Source organism: Staurois parvus, unplaced genomic scaffold (assembly GCF_062004578.1).
Source record: "Staurois parvus isolate SC_StPar_1 unplaced genomic scaffold, SC_StPar_1.0 ptg000530l, whole genome shotgun sequence".
Classification (NCBI taxonomy): Eukaryota; Metazoa; Chordata; class Amphibia; order Anura; family Ranidae; genus Staurois; species Staurois parvus.
In genome coordinates this window covers 5263152-5285636 of record NW_028318326.1, presented here as the reverse complement: position 1 = coordinate 5285636, position 22485 = coordinate 5263152, and the positions used below count along the sequence as shown (strand labels likewise).

Genomic DNA, 22485 nt, shown 5'->3' with positions numbered 1-22485 from the left:
CATCCAGGCGTACACAACGAATACCCAGAATTACAATAGATTTGGTGTTCTTGGGCATCTGGCTGCAACATTAGATCTTATAGTGTGTGTGACCATCGACGTTATCTGTCATGTTTTGTATTGGTGTGTGCAAATGTGTTATGTATTATAAAAGAGGAGAAAGCAAGGCTCAATTGTATCTCGTTCTATGCAGTTCAGTTAAGACACAGTTGTGGAAAACGTTAAGGTACACATCTGTTTGTCTGGGTATGCATGTATGTATGTGTGTATAATGTGTGTATACCGTGTGTACACATACCCACACACATACATACACACACGCACATAAATAAATCTGTATATATATATATATACATATACAGATATATATATGTGTGTGTACAATCTATGTGTAATATATATATACTGTGTATATATACATATATATATATATATATATATATATATATATAATATATATCTTGTCATCACTATAGCTTGAGCGTGAGGACGCCTATAGAAATGTAAAGAATTTAGTACAATTCTGAACTGAAGACATAATAATTTATTTGGATCTCACAGATTATTTGTTAAACAGCGGGGTATAACCCTCCGAAATTCACACATGTGTGCTGTGGTGCGTATGTGTCGCATGTGTGTTTCTCCTCTCATTGTATAGTATGTGTATATGGACTTAAACATTTTAGTCTTCTTTTGTAGTAAAATAGTTTGGTAAAAAATGGGAATATATGACACGTATTTTCTAAAACCATATTAAGTCAAATGCAATAAAAAGGGCTAAAAAGTCCGCAGACATGAACAATAGCTATGTTGTAGATAGTGCATAGGACACATGTGGCCACGTGTTATATTCCATATATCTATGGATCTATTATCTATGAGTATCCGTGTTCATGTCTATGGGGTTTTTTTGTGTGTACTGGTTGGAAAGCAGCGGCCATGTTCCTCTTCAAACATATTTTTTGACTAGTGGGGATGCACTATTATCATGGCCTTTCTTGGTAGTCTGATTTTTTTTTAATCTACCCAAATATCTTCAAAATTGCGCCTTTGAAGGAGTTATAAATATGTATTTTGATGATCTAAAGTCACTGATACTGATCACACATTTGTACGATCTGCAATACAGATGTGATCTGTTGCTCAAGATGGCCGATGTGTAGATTTCGCCACTGTGTGTTATTAGCACTTCTTCTACAAGATAGAGATAGAGGAGCATTTATTAAAGGAATTGAGAATCTCCACATAAATCGTGTGACTATTTCTCTTCACCTATCCAGTCATATGAAAGAAATTCCTGATTACTTGTTTCATGATTGGGTCATTAAAGCGATTATTCAGACAATTTATTGAGTGATGATTGTCACATCCTTTAGTAAATCAGCCCAATTGTGTTATATATTGTGTGTATATGCTGCCAACAAATATGAGATATTGGTAAATATGATATATATGGTATATTTGTTTTGTGTATTGTATATGTACTTGTTTTTTTATCCCTTCTGTTTACGTTTCTTTTGTATTCCTATCAGGGCTTTGTTGTCTGCTAAGCTTAATATTTCATTTATGTCGTAATAAAGGCTGTGCAACCTTCCTTTTTTGTGATATTTGAGGGGTATTTCTATAATAGGAAATTGCGTTTTAGACAAGTCATCGCCATGACCTATAATAGATAGATAGATAAATAGATAGATAGATAGATAGATAGATAGATAGATAGATAGATAGAGTTTGGATAGTATTCTTCACAGCTGTTTATATAAATATATATATAGATATATAGAGAGAGAGAGTTTGGATAGCATTCTTCACAGCTGTTTATATGTATGTATATATATATAAATATATATATATATAGAGAGAGAGAGAGAGAGAGAGAGAGAGAGAGAGTTTGGATAGTACTCTTCACAGCTGTATATATATATATATATAGAAAGAGAGAGAGCGTTTGGATAGTATTCTTAACAGCTGTTTATATGTATGTATATATATATATAGAGAGAGAGAGAGATTGGATAGTACTCTTCACAGCTGTTTATATGTATATATATATATATATAGAGAGAGAGAGAGAGAGCGTTTGGATAGTATTCTTCACAGCTGTTTATATATAGTGAATATTATGTTTCTACGCCTTTATACTAGTAGTGCCATATCCAATGCTATTAATGGTGTTCTCTATGGGGTTGTGTGTATGTGCTTTGTTATCAGACATTTGGAGACAAATCTATATGCATTTGGTATTTATTGGTTTATTTGTACTTGTATGTAGCGGGTGTAGACCAAGGAATACAAGCCTCTGATGGTGTGCATTGCTCTAATGACATTATGTACTAATATAGGACAAGTGATCGGTGTGATGATTTGTAATGTGATGAAATATAAAAATAGTCATTGTTTGTATGTATTCCTGGGATTATAGGAAGGAGAACATTGGGCGCATTAACATGGGGCGCATACATGCGCATTTTCTTAAGTCAATTATCCATAGAGGGCTTGTACTTTTTAAACAAAAGTCCATTTTTTCTGTCATCTATCCTAGCAGCATACACATGGTTCCTTATGCTGGTGATAATGAAAGCCCTCCTCCATTGCCTCCAATGTAATCTGATATTGTGATGCTGGCTTTCGGATAACTGTTTATTTGTGTGTAAACCTATATATTGTGGTTATAATCATAAGCTTGCTCTCTGAAATACGCATTTTAGTTAAATAGCAATGAGCTGATTCATCCTTTAAATAGGGAGAACGGGGCAGATCTTGGTAGCTACTGTACAGAGCTGTGTACACGCCACTGCTATATATATCAACAGCTGGGGGAGGATAGAAATGTATCTTGTTTTGTACAAAAAAAAAGAAACCCCCAAACGTGCAGAGTGTAGCAGTGAAGCACCTTTGTGCAGTGTGCGAGGGATGTTTCATTCTGCAGGGCTCTTATAGATATAAGGACATTCTACATGGGATCACGTGACATAATTACCACTAGAATCAATCAAGATGAATTGCACGTCAGCACACGTTCACGGTTTTTTCTTAGTTGATGCTGTCCAAGCCCTCTTGAGCAATAGATGGATCTTGTTCAATGCAGTGAAATCTCCTTGTTGCTTTCCATCGCAAAAAGGGAGAGATGACTGAGTTTGAGAATTGCAACAACAGTGCACCCAATATGTATCTGCCTGGCTGCGCTTACTATGTCTCTCCATCGGATTTCTCCACCAAGTCCTCGTTTTTGTCCCAGTCCTCCTCCTGCCCTATGACTTTCTCCTATTCTTCCAATTTAACTCATGTGCAACCTGTGAGGGAAGTGGCATTCAGGGAGTATGGGTTGGAGCGCAGTAAGTGGCAGTACCGGGGCAGTTACCCGTCGTATTACCCCAGTGAAGATGTCATGCACAGGGACCTCATCCAGCCTGCGAACAGGAGAACGGATGTCTTGTTCAAATCGGACTCTGTCTGCAACCACCATGGACCTTCCAGTGCTCCTTCTAACTTCTACAACACAGTGGGTAGGAATGGGATCCTTCCACAGGGCTTTGACCAGTTTTATGATGCCAACCAAAACCCAACATACCAGGTGGAGGCAGAGGAGCAGCCTGCAAAGTCTGAGCTCAAAACTTCCAACCTAAATAGCAAAATCACCTCTACCCAAGATAAGAAAGTGACAAGCGACAATAGCCCCGATTCCCCTTCTGGGGAGCCTGCTGCAGCAGAGAAGAGCAACAGTTCAGGTAGGCATCAACTGGGGGCAAGAGTACAAGGCCAACACTTTGTCAGACTCCTTTTATGTGCTATTTTATAAGCATTCAAGGGTTTTATATATCCTATAAGGTTCCTTTTACCGTTGTAAAGTCTGTTTACGACAGGGAACTAATTTAAGAGGAAGATAGCCTTTTGTTGAACATTCTCCCTTTCGTTATCATGCTTTGCACATTATCTTGCATTCTTTTGGATAGTGTCGTACAATGGAGGCTTAGATGCCTTTCAGCATTGGCTAGAGAGCTGTACTATGTGCATACCTATAGGCACAATAACATGGACTTGTAAACATGAGAGGGGTGTATATGGTGTTCATCTGTATTTTATGTATGTATAGCATACCTATAGGCGCAATAACATGGACTTGTAAACATGACAGAGGTGTATATGGTGTACATCTGTATTTTTTGTATGTATAATATACCTAGAGGCACAATAACATGGACTTGTAAACATGATAAGGGTGTTTATGGTGTACAGCTGTATTTTCTGTATGTGTAATATATATATATATATATATATATATATATATATATATATATATATATATATACACACATACATATATTATATACATATATATATATATATATATATACATACACACACATACATACACACAGCTGTACTATATGCATACCTGTAGGCACAATCACATGAACTTGTAAACATGGCAGGGGTGTGTATGGTGTGTATTTTGTGTAATAAACACACACACACACACATATATATATATATATATATATATATATATATATATATATACACACACACACACACCACGCACTCACCACACACATATATATATAATTTTATTATGTATACATATTATGTATGTGACCTTTACTGTTATTGTACCTTTTTATTTAGAGACTTTCAAAAACGATCCTCTTAGACAGTACACCCACTGAGGCATACTTTAAGGACACATACCAGTTTATAATAGAATTATACTCAAAGAAAAGTCACATTATATTATCAATGATATTAAAAATATGTTTCTTTCTTTTTAAAAAAAACAATATCTGGCAGCTTCCCAGCGGCTTAGGAAAAAAAGATGCCCTTATAGCAAGTATCAAATCCGGGAGCTGGAGCGAGAATTTTTCTTCAATGTGTACATCAACAAGGAGAAGAGGTTACAGCTGTCCAGGATGCTGAACCTCACTGACCGCCAAGTGAAAATTTGGTTCCAGAACCGAAGGATGAAAGAAAAGAAACTTAACAGGGATCGACTTCAGTACTTCACTGGAAATCCACTTTTTTGAAAGGAAAAAATGCACAATTTATTAACAACAACAAAAAATTAATAACAATATTTGGGGATCCCAACTTTCATTTTTTTGGACCATGATATCATGAGAGGATTTCCAAACCTCTGGAGGATGCCTTCTTGGTAAGGAAAGGGTCTTAAAAACGTCACTTACAGAATGCAGCCAATGGTGTGTTTTTTTTTCTTCCCTGAATCTATAACACTGATTATACAGTATTAGACTGACTGCAAGCAGCCAGGGTGGCTTCCAGCTACCATAACTACAGTGACTACAGTACACATTTAATTAAACGAATGCAGCTTTAATATATATATATATATATATATATATATATATATATATATATATATATATATATATATATATATATATATAGCTTCTCTGTGCACGACTAATATGTTCTCTTGTGGAAATTGTTTTATGGTAAAAATGGTGTTAACTTGAACACATTGCATGAGTTTCCATGTCTCTCAAAGTTCTTTAAGTATCTCTGTCAGCAATTATTGCATTATATAACCCCACCATATGTACATATTTATTAAATTTTCAATGTTATTTTTTACCAACCTGAATACGTTTCATATAATGTTCATTTATTTAGTCGAGCAATAGAAAAGTATGATACTGAAGAAGAAACTGGTGGAGATTTTTTAAATGGTTTTATTAAAGTTTTTGTACTATAGAGCTCTAATTTCTAAAAATCGTACATCAGTCGCTGGCCATCACTAATATATATATATATAAATAATGAAAACAGTATTTTTTGGCAGTTTGAAGAAAAATAAAATGACATTTGCTGTTTTTAGGATCAAACGTCAGGGTCTGGAAAAAATCTGTTTATTTTGTGAGTTTAAGAATTTGGTTGAGCTTATTCCTTTACACTTTATATGGCGTGACCTACTGGGCTGTTTACAAAACCTTGAACTGTCTAGACAACACAATAAAAGTAGGGGATCCAAGCACCATAATTGGGTTATATTAGACACCTTCTGGTGGGCTAACAGCGATTTCCGCAAAGTGCAATAAAGGAAGAAGTGAGAAAGGGGGCTGGTTCCTTCAATGGCACTCAGTGGGCGTTTTTTATCTTGGCACAGAGCAAAGTTAGACAAGAACTAGGCAACAGACCTACAATAAGGAGCTCAGAACAAAGAGAGAGGCAGAGAAATATATTGTTAAGAAAAAAATGCTTCAATTTGGGCAAAAACTAAGCAGTTGCCTTTGAACTTCCAAAATGTCAAGGTCATCACCTTTCACCTTCCCGAATAATTAAAAGCCTTAAGGCTCTCTTATTATTTTGCTTAGCTGCCACCCACTACTGTGGCTTGAAATATCTTCACTCTAAAATATTTTATTGTAGAAGTAAATCACTAAAACAGCATTTTTTTTTTCACAAACAGGCTCAAAAACCATTACTTAACCATGACGTATTGTGTAGACTCCTATATGTTGTATGTGGGTTAGATACTAAAAATCGAATAAAACGAAAAAAAAAAGGGGAAAACAATTGATATAGATATAGCACACTGTAAACTAGTTATTTTAAATATGGGAAAATACTTATATGGGATCATGATGCAGCTTCCTGTTCACCAAAATACATTCCTTCAATGATCTTCAGTAATGTTACTTAATATCCAAAAATATTAATCAGTTGTAGCCTTTAGATTTGATTATTTTGTCTTCAATAAAAAAAAAAGCTTAATAATAAATAGATGATAGATAGATAGATAGATAGATAGATAGATAGATAGATAGATAAACAGATAGATAGATAGATAGATAGATAAATAGATAGATATAGATTATTAGACAAATGTGTAATTAGATTAGATTAGATTTGAATCTTTTCTGTCTTTTTTTTCCTTTTTGCATTGTTCATCCAGAAGAGTTAGGTGCCGTTTGAGGTGTTATATCTGAATTGACCACAAGAGGGCGACTGATGTATTGCAAATGGCTAAAATGTTGCAGCTTTTATATCCCATACCTCTAGTCACATAAGGTTTCTAGATTTTTCTCTACAGCAACTGTTCTTTTGAAATATTGTTTAAGTAATACCTGTTTTGAGCTTTGCATCACTGCTACTGTGTGCTGAAAACTGCATTACACAAAACTTACTTTGATAGCAGAATTCCATTTTAAGTTGAACACAGAAAGGTGGGAGACTTGCCTCTCCACTAGATGCTGTATAAAGTTATAATACTGACTAAATGGTGGCATCAGTATGAGTGGTGGTGGTGGGGGGTGCATTTATGCTAGATGATAAAAGAGTAACCTCATAATAAGAGCTAAAGGAAGATAAAAAGAGATGAGAGCAGAATATTTATTGTACCCAATGGTTCTATGAACAAATTAGAAGCTAAAATTTTGCAGTGAACTGTTAGTGGGGAGGACGTTTGTGCTGAAATATTTAAGTACACCATAGGTTGTGAGCAATTATTGCCTGAATACGTACATTTTTTTTTATACCTGAACTCTTAACTGAACATCCAAAAATTGCCACGATGTTATCGTTATTCAAGTTCCAAGATCATATATATATATATATATATATATATATATATATATAATTTAACTTATATTTTTAATTTGCTGTGAATATATGCACCGAATATCAATATCTAGTTAGATACAGGTGAAGGAAATCTGATTCATTGATCCTACACGCCGACACTTGTCCCTTTCCTATAGAGATATAGGCAGAATAGAACAGAATAATTCATTTTCTTCGTATTATGAAAAGTTACATTACTGAAAGTGACTAGCTGCTTGATGAGGAGAAAGAAATGACAGACCATCATTCCAAAGTAATGGAAAAGAAATGTATATATCGCATTAATGCTATATTATTACAATACACGATTTTAATTTGAAACATATGTATTTCTTTATATAGATGTATTCAGTTTACAAGTTGAATTATATGAGAGTCTCTGAATTAAAATACATTTAAAATACATTTATAATAATATTGTTTTACTAAGTTTTGATTTGAAGTATTTTAAACCAGTGCTGTGTCTATGAAAGCGCAATAGAACAGTTCTCTTGCTTCAGGTGCAGTTTTTCAAAACCTACAGAAATGATACATACAAGTCGTGTGATTGCAATGGGATATCTATTCTGTGATGTATCAATTTCACGTTCTCTAATTACCTTCCCCGATGATCTGTTCCACTTTTTTTCTTTAACGAGACAATCATAAAATGACTGTACTGTGTGTATCCCAAAAAACGGTGGAGGAAAAATTGCTTTATGCCAAAATGAATAGAAAAAGCAATAGGTATGAGAGGGGAAAACGCTTTTGCTGGATCCTCAGCATAGTGTTTCCAGTAGGATATAGATTTATGATAGAAAAAATAAACACACACAAACACACACACACACACATATATATATATATATATATATATATATATATATATATATATATATATATATATATAAAGGTAGTGAATATGAATATATATATATATATATATATATATATATATATATATATATATATATATATATATATATAATGTTTCTGTCACAAACTTTATTCACTACATTCACGTATATATTCCTACAGAGAGAGAGAGAGAAATGCGTGAATGATGTAGTGAATATATATATATATATATAATTAAAAAATATATAATGTAGTGAATAATATAACATATATCTATCTACACACGCAGATATGCATCGAACCATATATCAAATTACTATAGTACTTTCTTACATTCAGAAATGTTCTCTGTGTGTAAATGTATGTACACACACACATATATATATATATATATATATATATATATATATATATATATATATATATATATATATACACACTCTATCTATCTATCTATCTATCTATCTATCTATCTATCTATCCATCTATCTATTTATCTACACATATATACACTATCTACCTGTCCATCTATCTATATTATACAAAGAGAGAGTATATATATATATATATATATATATATATATATATATTCATGCATAATTAACATTATTTGGATGTTAAAAAGCATTATAGTGTTTTGATATATTGCTAAATGCATCTGTATGATATATAGGTATAATAAATATATACATTTACATTCGCACATAGAATACATGTGTATATATGTATGTCTGCATATTTTTAATTAGAGTGTTATGCCTGCATGTGCGAGTATATATATTCGTACTATTGTAGATCATCTATACTTGCTATACTTTAACATGCAGTTACTGAATCCAACAATATTTGTATTATGAATTCAGCTTATAATTGCTATTATTATTTTCAGAAAAGGGATAACGTTTCCATCTGATGTGGTTGCATCGTATTGGTAGATGCCAGAGTGAATTCATTAGTACTGAAGATGGACATTAGCTTAGGATTTCAATTAAGCTAGCAGTTAAATTGCTGCAATGTGTGCTGTGTTCAGGAAGGAGGTATTATCCTTGTGTTATTGCATTATATACCTTTTTTTAGAGACATTGGAGCAGTCTGTTAATAAGAATAGTACGTGATTGCTTGTGGTGCTCCTTTTGCTTTAGATACCTAAAGAAACAGTCTGCTTCTCCCTGGCAATAGCTAATTGCTGAACCTTCATTAGGTCATTGGTGAATGCATATATTTCTCTAGACTGTGTACATCAGTGAAATAGCATTATTGCACCATACACCACAAATAAATGCAGCTTTCCTACTAAAAGCGTGTCGACTGGGTCAAAAGACGAAGGTTATGTGGTATTATAGAAGCCTTGATATTTTCACAATTGTCAGTCACCACCTTTTTCATTCTACTTTTAAAAAATATACTCCTAGAGCATCTGAGAATGTTTATCTTAAAGGAGATATCTCAAAGCACCTCTGCCAGTAACTAAGCAGATCCAAGCCTTCATTTACTAGTGAGAAGACCAAGGTAGACAGCTTATAAGTTTTTTTTTTTTTAATGTTCCTTTGGGTTCTGTGTATAATAGTCACATACAAGCTATTTAACAACACGCCACACAGGCTTTGCAACTGCAGTTGTAAAAGGCAGTGGCTCTTAACCTGACAATGATGTTGTATTTGAACAGCTGCGTGAGGGTTCCATTTTATCAAAGGTCTGTCTCATTGCCACAAACCCAGACATTTTATTGTTTTAACTGCATAGGAAATAAAAATGCCTGCGAAAAAGGGGGTCTTAAAAGAAGCAATGGCACTTGGAATTTTCTAATTTCTGAACTAATGAAACTCAGAGAACTGTCAACTTTTTGGTGCACCAATGTAAAATGTATTGATGGAAATGTCTGTTTGAGATCTTGATTATATATATATATATATATATATATATATATATATATATATATATATATATACATACAATTTCTGGATTCAGTGCAGCTGTGAACAGGCTATCAAGGGATGCGTGGGCCATTATTCTTTTATAGGAAATAATCTATTTAATCAATATTGACATCTTAAGGTTGGGAAATTTCAGACACAACAACATACACTGGTTCTTGCAACAACTATATAGTTTAGATCACCACAGACGCTTGGCTTTTACTATGTGACAGTTTGTGTTAAAACAAAAAATGACCTTTTTTTTTTGCTTGCAGTCAAGAACCAATAAGATAATTTTCAATAATTCATATTGAGAACGCCATTATGCTAAATTTCGCCCATGAATCTTATCCTTTAGTATGTTTCGATTGATTTGTTAATAAAGCATCTGACCGTGTGTGGTAACAGTGGGTATAACTCTTTAAAAAGCAACAGAAGCAAAAAAAAAAGAAAAAAGAAAGGCTAACAGTGTTAGGAATGCAGATGAGGGGGATATTGATCGTTTCTGATTCTTTTTAATATGTTTTAATAAATTCCACAACCTTTTGCACCTTTAGGCTGCCAAGGATGAAAGCATTTGCTCAATGTATGAATTGGACAAAAACAGCATTTCTTTCTTGCCATAGGTGTGAAAGTAATATCTGAAAATATTGTGACTTTATTGCTCATGTTGTTCTGTAAACTTCATAAGTGTGACCAAGCTAATGCTCTGTGGACTGTAAGGGGAAGATTTGTTTCCTAAAACTCTGTTGCCATTAATTTCCTTAGCAAGCACAGCCCTGGAGTCCTTTGGGTCAGCAGACTCTTTCATTTGAATATAAAGCATTAAAAGAAAGGGATTGCTGAATATTTGATCTACTGTATTCCTAATTCTCATACTGTTGATTCTCTCTGCGCTGTTGTCGCCGCCTTATAAAAGTAGCTAAGGTATTTAGCTGTCAAGAATTTTTTTTCTTTTTTTTTTTGTGATGGTATATTTAAAAAAATAACCTTAAATCAGCGCAGTGCGCCAGGGCTGCCATAGCAGAGCAGTTGGCCGGCACTTTCTCCCTGACTTCGTAGATGTCGCTGTTGACCATATTTGAGCTGCAGCCCAAGCTGGCCACGGACCATGTGACCTGCAGGGAGGTAGCTGCTCAAGGCCATTTTCAAATCTCATTGGCTTACTTGTCATGTGGTTGTGCAGAGGCATCCACAATTACACAGGGAATGTTTTCCTAGAGATGTCAGCCTACAAAGGACACAATCTCTCTTCTTCAAATTCCTCCCCAAAATGTCCTTTCCAAACAGCTCTCCTGCTGCAAATACTTTTTTAGTAGATTCTTTGATCAGTGCCTGTAGAAGTGACAGTTTCTATTCTAACAACGCCAGCATGTACATGCCACCTAGCTCAGACATTGGGACTTATGGGATGCAAACCTGTGGACTGCTACCATCTCTGGCAAAAAGAGAAGTCAATCACCAAAACATGGGTATGAATGTCCATCCCTATATACCTCAAGTAGACAGTTGGACAGATCCGAACAGGTCTTGCCGAATAGAGCAACCTGTTACACAACAGATCCCCACTTGTTCCTTTCCTACCAATATTAAGGAGGAAACTAATTGCTGCATGTATTCAGATAAGAGATCAAAAGTCATTTCTTCAGAAGTGCCATCATACCAGAGGCTCGTCTCTGAGAACTGTTCTGTTGAGAACTCTGAGGTCCCCGTCCCAGGATATTTTAGGCTGAGCCAGACCTACGCCAGTGGGAAACCCCAAGAGTACAATAATAACCAAGAAACCAGTTCATCCTTAATGTTACAGCTAAACCCCCGCGGCAGCTCCAAACCTCAGCTATCTTCTCCACATCAGATGGATAAGAAAATGAATGAAAACCCGGGCAGCCAAGACTCTTCCAAAGTGTCTGCTGGGGAAAGTCCAGAGTCCAAATCTGCCCTGCAGGAGGACAGGAGTTGCCTGGCTGAGGTGTCTGTGTCCAGCCCAGAAGTACAAGACAAGGAAAGTAAAGGTCGGTATTACAAAGAACTTTCAAACCATGACATGTTGTAGCTTTTACACGCCAGCACCATAAAACACGGTGTAAAATACCAGCATTACCATCCATAACATTTAATGGTACCTACATGTGAGGATGGAACTGCCCCTGGTTCTCTCAAGTATTTCATACAGAACCTTCTGTTCAGGAGAGACTGAGAATAATCAATATGCCTGATCATTTCTAGGTGCTAATTGTAAGCAGGTCTGTCTACCTTCATTACACAGATTCTTACAAAATTCTGTAATACATTTTAAATGACCTTTATTACCAGTATTGCCGAAAAAAAAGTTATGCTTGGAATCTTGTTGGCTGTATTCTAAAGGGTTAAAATGTGTATATATATATATATATATATATATATATATATATATATATATATATATATATGTATGTATGTATGTGTGTGTGTGTGTGTGTGTTCATGTTATAATTACAGTGCCTGCATTTAAAACAATATTTTTTTTTATTTGTAGGCAAGACATTTTTAAATTTTTGTAGAAAATTATTATTCCATCCATGTATTTACATTTATAAACAGATTTTCCTGTCATTGTACACTGCGGCTGTTTGCCTTATTTAAGTTCAGACATAAAGGACTTTTAAGAATATGCATGGTGGAGCTTTTACCGTATGTTTTAAGTATATATCATTGACATTTTATGTGAAGGAAGAAGAGGGTAAGGAGTTAAATAACGGTTTTTATGGACCTTGTTTCTTCCATCACAAGAACATTACTAAGTACATGATGTGTAACTAAATACTGATTTTTTTTTTTGGGGGGGGGGGGGGGGTACTGTAGGTGAGTTGTCAGTGCACATGGGTTAAATTTAGGGTATTTCACACGTGTTTTAGTATAGTATAGTCTGTCAATAATGTGTATATATGTGTGTGTGCAAGTACGTGTGTATATGTATGTGTGTATATATAAATATATATATATATAGAGAGAGAGAAAGATACACAGATGTATATATCTAGTATCTCTCTCTCTCTCTCTCTCTCTCTCTCTCTCTCTCTATATATATATATATATATACACACACACACACACACACACACACACACACACACACAGATGTATATTATTTATGTAGTATATAGCTATCTATTTATCTTTCTCTCTCTATATATATATCTAAATATATATATATATATGTGTGTGTGTGTATATATATATATATATATATATATATACATACACACACAGATATAAATATATAGTATATATCTATTTTGCTCTCTCTCGCTTTCGCTATATATATATATATAGATAGATAGATAGATAGATAGATAGACACACAGACGTATATATCTAGTGTAATCTATATCTGTCTATCTGTATCTCTCTTTCTCTCTGTCTCTATATATACATCTCTCTCTGTGTCTGTTCTGTGTGTCTATCTATCTATCTATCTATATATATATATATATATATATATATATATATATATATATATATATATATATATAAAATGAACCATGACATTATCAGCTCTGTTGTGGTGTTTGTTGTGTGTATATATATATATATATATATATATATATATATATATATATATACATGCACACCTACATGCACACACATATTATGTTTACATTAGACATGCCACTAGTATATAGAACATGTTGGAAAGTTTTGCTGTATGTATACTAGTGAAAGGAACCAATAGGGGAGTGACATTCATAGAGACCTCATTACGATTGTATTGTGTCTTTTATGACCCATATAACTTGATATAGGTTCAGTTCTATCAGACTTTTGTTTTAAGGTTCATTGTCAAGTCTGCACAATGTAGAGTAAGTTTTTTTTTCTTTCACCTTTTCCTTACACATATATTTTTTGTTTGTTTTTTTTGTTTTATTCAAATAGAAGAAATCAAGTCTGACACCCCAACAAGCAATTGGTTAACTGCAAAGAGTGGCAGGAAGAAGAGGTGCCCCTACACTAAACACCAGACACTGGAGTTAGAGAAAGAATTCTTGTTTAACATGTATCTGACGCGAGAGCGCCGCCTAGAGATCAGTAAGAGCGTGAATCTCACTGACAGGCAGGTCAAGATCTGGTTTCAAAATCGCAGAATGAAGCTAAAGAAGATGAGCAGAGAAAATCGAATTCGTGAACTGACCGCTAATTTGACTTTTTCTTAAGCCCACCAAACTAGGTTAAAACGTTTTGTCACAGCATCAGCCATTGCTCAGAAGCAGGAGAGACTATTGGAACCCATATCACATCATTTCCTGTGATCTAGAATGTGATTTTCGTCATTTTTTAGTGCTGCAAGTGTCTATATGTACTTCCATGGGTATATAAATAATAATTAAAGATCTAGCACATGTAATTTATTTTTTTTTCACCGTATGGCAGGGTACAATGAAGAAAGTTTATCATGTCGTCTTAAATTATTGGGACTGTTCAAGATATCCAAGCAATGTGACTTTTTCATGTTTTTACTAAAAATGCTTTTTCTGTATGTTACTTTATGGACCTTGGCATTTTAACCTTCATGAATATTCTTAATGACTTTCGGGGGAAGAAAAAGCACATTTTCTGTAAATGTCTGCTCCAAATAAGTGCGAAATAGCTGCAAATATGTTTGTAAACGTGTAGTTGATTTGACTCGTAATCCTTGTAGAAGTCTCCTTGTGATATGTGGTAATATCATTGAGACAGCTCTGTGTCCATACTGTGCATGATCTCTGCATGTCTTATGCAATAAACTGTCTGAAAGCTTCAGGTTTTCATGTTATTTTTAGGGACCCAGCCTTGCCATTGCCTCCAAAACTAGTGTATATCCAGCAATCAGCTACACAATAACGACCTGTGTCCTCTCAGATATTAGCTTGGCAGGAAAAAACTATATGCATTCAGAAGCCGTTCTATAATGATTGTATGTACAGATCAGCATCACCTGTATGGCTCCGGTAAGTGGAAATGTTGTGTTTGTAACTCTGTAATAATAATATAGCAATTGTGAAGATACAAGACTAGGAAAATGCATCACATCTGTAAGATTGTGTCCATGTTGTGTGCATTTGGATATTTAAACGTGTGTGTGTGTGTGTGTGTGTGTGTGTGTGTGTGTGTATGTGCAGGTATGTGTTATTTACTAATTTTATTAATGCTATACAGCAGGCTCGCTTTGACTTAAAGATCCAATCAAAAGAAAAAAGAATAATATTATAGATAAAAATAATTGAAAAAATCCCCTTAATTGGTGCACTTTGCAGTGACACAAGTACATTGGACTGACAAAAAAATAACTTTAATCAATATATATATATATGTATAGAGAGAGAGAGAGAGAGAAAGAAAGAAAGAAAGAAAGAAAGAAAGAAAGAAAAAGAAAGAAAGAAAAAGTAAGTGAAAAAGAAAGAAAGAGAGAAAGAAAGAGAGAAAGAAAGAAAGAAAGAACGAAAAAGAAAGAAAGCTGTGCACGAGGGTGTTTTTTCATGTGTACTCCTGTACAATATATATATATATATATATATATATATATATATATATATATATATATATATATATATATATCAGTATATATTCTCACTAGCTCTTTCTGTACCTCTCTTCTACTCTCTGCTTTCTCTACCTCCCACCCTCTCAGTTTCCCCTTTCTCTTTTCTCTTTGTCTTCTTGCTTTTCTATGCATACACAGACAACGTGTCACGATTCCACGATTCAAGTTCATAAGTGCATCATGGGGCCAGCCCTACTGGGTTACAAAGTAACGGTACACAAAGGCGAATTACATTAGTATTCTTACATTTTCGTTTAGGTACTAACCATGTTTATAATGTTTGCAGCAAATCTCAAAAAGACAAAAAAGGTGCAGTTATTTCTTCTCTGTAATCTACCAGTGGAACTAAACTAAATTCACATCTGAACCCTTACAGACTCCTAAAAAGAGACTGATAACATGCATTTCCCTCTCTCTGGTCAAATTTGGGAGCCTAGGAAACCATTAAAATAATAGGGAGCACAGAAACTTATTTTAATGTAGCTAGCATGAATTTTACTTGGGATATTTCAGTAGCAGCCCAACCCATTTTTTAAGCTCAGTGTGCATGGAGCCTAAATGGTATTTTGGGTCTGTTTGGTAGTGCCTGCCATGTCCTTCAAACACACACACTTACCTGTAAATATCCGAGTTAACATTGTTTCCATACTTTTCATACACCTTGCATCAGGCTTCTGTTAAAGCACTGTCCTTAGGGATAGGATCAGGAAACAGTAGTACAAACCGGTACATTGTAATCAACGCTGATGATACTAATGTAAGATCATCCCACTACTACACTATACATAGCTATAGTGAGCGTGCTGTCCTTTGTTGTATTTTGTTAAAACTTGTATTTCCTTACAGAAGATACAGAACAGCCTAGAGCTTCCTTAGTTGTAGATAAACTCCGTTTTATTTCAGGAAACAGCCCCAATAAACTTAGGTCTCTTCCTGCAAATGATCACAGCCTCACTTAACAAAGCTGAGCTGAAAAATTCTTTATTGCTAGCCAACTGGGGTATATGGTCAATAAGTTTTGTTTTACTCAAGGTTTACTAATGCCTGTATAAGACACCAACATGCTTGACTTACCACTTTTGTAACATCTTTAAAATAAAAAGCAATATTCAACAGTGTAATAATTTAGATTTATATAGATGTAAACGAATGCACTCCCAAACTCTGATTTCTTTTATTGAAAATATCTGTAGTTATAGGTGTACTAACTTCTGTCTTTCTCTCTCTCTAATATCAACTATCCAAAATGTACCATGATATTAATAAATCTTACATTTTATGATAATTTCTTATAAACTGGATACATTCTGATGTATATGTTAATAAAAAAAAATAGCTTACAAACAGAGAATGCACAAGATAGATCGATAGATAGATAGATAGATAGATAGATAGATAGATAGATAGATAGGTAGGAGATCTGTAACTATGCTGATGAATTGATTAGTTACTGGGCTCTTGCTGTTGTCCTTTTAAATATATATATATATATATATATATATATATATATTTGCACTATAGTAACCACACATTCTCTGTCTGTTAACTACAAACATCAGAATATAATCAGATTGCACCCTGTTTAAAGAAATATGTATATACATATATATTTATTTATTATAGGGTGAGGGCTCTTGATATTGTCACTTTAAATGCTGTGCATATGTATCTGTGGGTCTTTGTAAGCCATTGTTTGATCAACAGAAACATCACAATGCACCCAGTTTAAAGAAAAAAAGAAGTTAAAAAAAACAAAACAAAAAAAAACATATATATATATATATATATATATAGTTATGATGGGGTGAGGGTTCTTTCCAATGTCATTTTAAATGTCGTGGATGTGCTCTATAATAACCATTCATTCTCTGTCTGTGTGTATTTGTAAGCTATTGATTGAATAACATAAACACACCCGGTTTAAAGAAAAAAGAAGAAGAATATATATAATATACATATAAAATCAAATGATGCACTCAATATTTAAAAGGACAATAGGAAGAGCCCAGTAGCTGATCAATTCACCAGCCCAGGTTTTAATGTTCTCTTAGACCATTTGATTACAGGGCACATTAATGTATAATCAAATGCACCTCATAAAATTTTATGGAATCTCATAAAAATCATGATAGTACTCTTCCACCTGTTTTTAAAAAACACAGTAAGCTTTCTCCAGCAATGCACACAGAATGGCCTCTCCTATGTATGTAAATATGAACTGTTTCTGAATGCTGTTGAGCACAAGCAACGTGCTGCTCCTGCTGCCTTCCCCCTTCCTTTCCCCATAGCTCCTTGTTTGTGGCCAGTAAAACAGGTTTTATACCCAGAGGTCAATAATCTGAGCATGCTTTTGCCTGGATCTGTAGTGTGGGTCCCCACAGTTTAAAGGGTAATTAAACAAATTCAGCAAAGTGATTAAAAAATGAATGGCAGGGAGAGAGCATGGAGAAAGAAATAGTCCCTGGCTTGGGCAGCTGTAACAAGAAGCAGAATCTAAAAAGAGGCACAAAGGTGGAATCAGGCGGTGCCCCCCTCCCCTCCCCCCACCCGGATGCTTCCTTCCATATATCTCGGCTTAGTTACACTTTTATTTTTAATTGTATGTGTTTTTAATCACATCAGCCCCGTTAAGCGGATTGATTTACTCTGTATTGGTAAATATGATCACGTGGAGCTCACAACCAATGGACGGAGGATGCAGTCTGCAAAATACTATGATTGTTCTCAGGGAGGGTATTACATACAGTTAAGAGTGTAACCTTTTATATGAGTGAGAGGGGAGCCTAAAATGTCGTCAAGTGGCACCATAAGTAACTATTATGTGGATTCTATCATAGGACATGACAACGAGGAGGTGTACGGCGCTAGATTCTCCCAGGGTGGTCACAGCACGACCTCTAGGCCACCAGGTGTTGGGGAGCCTTCAGATTTCTCTTCTTGCAGCTTCGCCTCCAAATCGGGCGTCTTCCCCACCTCCTGGTCCACGGTGCACCCCCAGCCTTCCTCAGGAATGACTGGCCTCTACCACCCCTACATGGCTCAGTCCCACCTAGGCTCAGACAGCAGCAGATACACGGTGCGATCCTGGCTGGAGCCCATCACCAGCTCCGCGTCCTCCTTCCCTGGATTCCACCCCAACGGGCGCAACTACGGGATCAAACCTGAGAGCACCCCGAAAAGGACCGAGTGCTCCTCCTTTGAACCCCAAGGGATCGGCCTGGCTGAGTACACGTGCGATTCCTTTGCAGAAACGCCAGAGAAACCTCCACCTAAAGAGCTGGCGACCAGCGAAGAACCTGAGCAGGACACTGAATGTAAAGAGGAGAAGCAGCAGCCACAGCAGCAGCAAAAACAGCAGCAACAACAGCAACAACCACAACAACAAATTGACCCAAGTAAGTACAAAAAAAGAGGAGAGGGAGCTAGAAAAGAAATTGCTGTCTGATTTATAGCCCGAACCTGCAAGGCTCTAAATGTGCAAAACTGATAGTTTTACTAACCTATAAAACCGTCTAGACGCCTAGCATATAGCCCAAGCAAGCAACAAGAGGCTATAAAATTATTCTATTACTCACATAACCACCTAAGATCAAGACATCATTGGTACTGTAAACACTCCGGGTGCATTAAGCCTTCCTTTTATGATAATTCTTTAGAAAAAGTGGTACAGCAGGGTCACCATCGAATTTTAGCTGCATTTTCAAAGCATAGCCTATGATCCTCTATCTCTTTCTTTTTTTTTTTATCTTTTCTAGACAATCCTGCAGCAAACTGGATCCATGCTCGTTCCACCAGGAAGAAGCGATGCCCCTACACCAAATACCAGACCCTGGAGCTGGAGAAGGAATTCCTCTTCAATATGTACCTCACCCGGGATCGCCGCTATGAAGTGGCCCGAATTTTAAACCTCACTGAAAGACAGGTTAAAATCTGGTTTCAGAACAGAAGGATGAAAATGAAGAAAATGAACAAAGAAAAAGGCAATAAAGACCAATAACAGCCTCGGATACGCACTGAGTGATGCTCTGTACTATTTGGAACACTGAAATATATAATAGGTCCATTTTTTTGGAGATAGATGTAAATGTGTTGTGTATTTTGCAAAAAAAAAAAAAAAAACAAAACCTCCTTTGATGTCAGTGCGCTTCATGATGCTACTTTTTGAAACTGTTTCCGTTCGGTTCATTTTGTGATTGCACGCTAGAATTTCCAGGTAGGTATTGCTAGATTTAAAAAAAAAAAAGAGACTTTTTTAGGGATTGACCTGCAAGTAGTGTAGCTCTGTTAATAAGATAGCAGAAATGACTGTGGGTTGTGCTACATTAAAGTCAGCAGTAGGGAAATGTTCATTGCTTACATTCAAACCAGTATAACTCCATTTTTATTTTCCATATCCTTGCGAATTGATGCAAAATGCAATCTGCATGTAATGTCACACTAATATCTATTATTTGTGACAACAGATAAAGGTATACACACTAGATTGTTCTAATAGCAATTCAGGTTCAAAACAATTCTTTCTTTTGCCACCCTTTTATTTTATTATGGCCACATTGTTTTGCAAGACTGGTCAGTTTACATTTTAATAATATACAAAAAATTACAAAATTAAAAAATCTGGTGAGAGGTTAGACTGATCCCTACTTACTGTTAATGAATTTGGCCTCAAATAAGTGATAATTGCAAAATTCGTTGAGAAAAGAGAATATTTTATTCAGTTCGCATTATCTCCATGTGTGTTAATAAAACAGAAACAATGTTTTGACTTGAAGAATAAAGAAATGGTATAGGAATAATAATTTTAAATTTGGAATTGGAATGGTATAGGAATATTAGTTTGAAAATAGGAATTGGGATTGTCTAGGAATAATAGGTTTAAATTCGGAATTGGAATGGTATAGGGAAAATAGTTTTAAATTTGGAATTGGAATGGCATAGGGATAATGGAATTGGAATGGTATAGAAATATTAGTATAAAATTTAGAATTGGAATGTATAGGAATAATAGTTTTAAATTTGGAATCGGAATGGCTTAGTAATAATAGAATTGGACTGGGATAGGAATATTAGTATAAAATTTAGAATTGGAATGTATAGGAATAATAGTTTTAAATTTGGAATTGGAATGGCATAATTGTTTGAAATTAGGAATTGGAATGGTATAGGAATAACAGTTTGAAATTTGGAACTGAATGAACAATGTTTGAGAGCATCGGATTTAGAAATATTCAGGGATACCGCACTGTTTAATAAGTGGCTTGTAACTGCCAACAAAAAATTCTCACGCTTCATCATAGAATGTGTAAAAGTGACATTTTACAACTAGTTTTCTACAATCAGAACGTTCAATGCCAGGGACTGTTACATCTCCCATCCACACATCTTTTATTGGTGTATTTAAGGACTGATGGGGGTTCCCACTGTTTTTTTGTTTGTCTGTTTTTGACTTTCCACCTCCACAAATCCTAAAATAGGAGGTTATTAGGAGAGAGCTATTATTATTTTTTTTCCTTTGGAAATAAGCAGAAAGCACTAAGTTATTTTTTTATGTTTACATTTGTTTGTTACCGTTCATGACTTGTGTTTGGACAATCTGATATTATAAAAGGAAAAAATAAAGCAATTGCCCTTGTAGAAAAAAAAAGAGGTGTTGTATTTGAAGCAACTTCACAGACAGCAACATACACTTAGCATTCTTTTAAAACAGGAAGGACTAGGGTGTAATAAAGTCATTTGAACGGCTAGACGTCTGGACTTAATGGTTTTATGGTGGACCATGGTGCTTTTTTCTTTTAAAAAAAGGGCTTATTTTGGGGTTTGTGTCTCTTGAAAACGAAATGCTGAGAAACTCGGATTATTCTGGACCATAAAAGCACATATGTCCATGTGCATCACATCCGAGCACCAAAAATCTCATTCAAAGCTGGGTAGGCCTTTTTCTGTTTACAAATACCTTGTTACTATAATTTCCTTGGTTAAAAAAAATAATGAAAAATTATATATATATATATATATATATATATATATATATATATATATATATATATATATATATATATATCAACATCTGAATGGGAACTGGGGCTATTGGGTTAGGAAAATTAATTTAACGTACGTCCTCATCCACCAATAACAATCCACTAATAATTTTTGGATTTTTTTTAAAGCATAAAATGTATTCCTGGCAAAATTAGTTGTTTAAGCTATGTTAAAAAAATCAAGAGGACAAGAGGAAAAATAATGAACCAATTTCTTGATTACATATAAAAAAAATAGCAAAAAGCATAAAAATGAACTAAAATCAGCTTCCCATTATGTATATTTTATTAGAGTCGTACCACTGTTTATTAATGATGTTGTGCATTGTAAAATGGATGTGTGATAGGTAGGCATCTCCCATTCATTCATTAATAAGATGTTGAACAATGATGACTGGGTTCATTGGGCGTTCAATTTTTATTCCCCGATTTTATATTCTGAAGAGGAAAAGGAAGACAAATGGAAACTTGTTACATAAGCCCAAGCATATGGGTTAAAGTCTCGACATTTAAATGTTCTGTAAATGACAAGGTTTGCAGCGTTATTCCTACAATCCTG

The 22485-nt window shown here is 34.8% G+C and overlaps 3 protein-coding genes across 4 annotated transcripts; all 3 read left to right on the top strand.

Moving 5' to 3' along the window:
- The first annotated feature begins 2789 nt into the window (after nucleotides 1-2789).
- On the top strand, nucleotides 2790-5599 carry HOXD11 (homeobox D11). The gene is made up of 2 exons (XM_089690457.1): nucleotides 2790-3728; nucleotides 4789-5599. The coding sequence occupies exons 1-2, from the start codon at nucleotides 3128-3130 to the stop codon at nucleotides 5019-5021; spliced, it is 834 nt and encodes a 277-aa protein (XP_089546583.1). The 5' UTR covers nucleotides 2790-3127; the 3' UTR covers nucleotides 5022-5599.
- A 5838-nt stretch (nucleotides 5600-11437) lies between these two features.
- Nucleotides 11438-15105, top strand: HOXD10 (homeobox D10). Of its 2 annotated transcripts, none has more exons than XM_089690448.1 (2): nucleotides 11438-12343; nucleotides 14247-15105. In XM_089690448.1, exons 1-2 carry the CDS (start codon nucleotides 11605-11607, stop codon nucleotides 14519-14521), a joined length of 1014 nt encoding a protein of 337 aa, XP_089546574.1. In that variant the 5' UTR covers nucleotides 11438-11604; the 3' UTR covers nucleotides 14522-15105. The 2 variants fall into 2 exon arrangements, with proteins under 2 accessions (XP_089546574.1, XP_089546573.1); XM_089690447.1 differs by having other exon boundaries at nucleotides 11484-12343; nucleotides 14244-15105.
- A 3425-nt stretch (nucleotides 15106-18530) lies between these two features.
- On the top strand, nucleotides 18531-21532 carry HOXD9 (homeobox D9). The gene is made up of 2 exons (XM_089690446.1): nucleotides 18531-19283; nucleotides 19644-21532. Exons 1-2 carry the CDS (start codon nucleotides 18677-18679, stop codon nucleotides 19883-19885), a joined length of 849 nt encoding a protein of 282 aa, XP_089546572.1. The 5' UTR covers nucleotides 18531-18676; the 3' UTR covers nucleotides 19886-21532.
- Nucleotides 21533-22485: the final 953 nt, after the last annotated feature.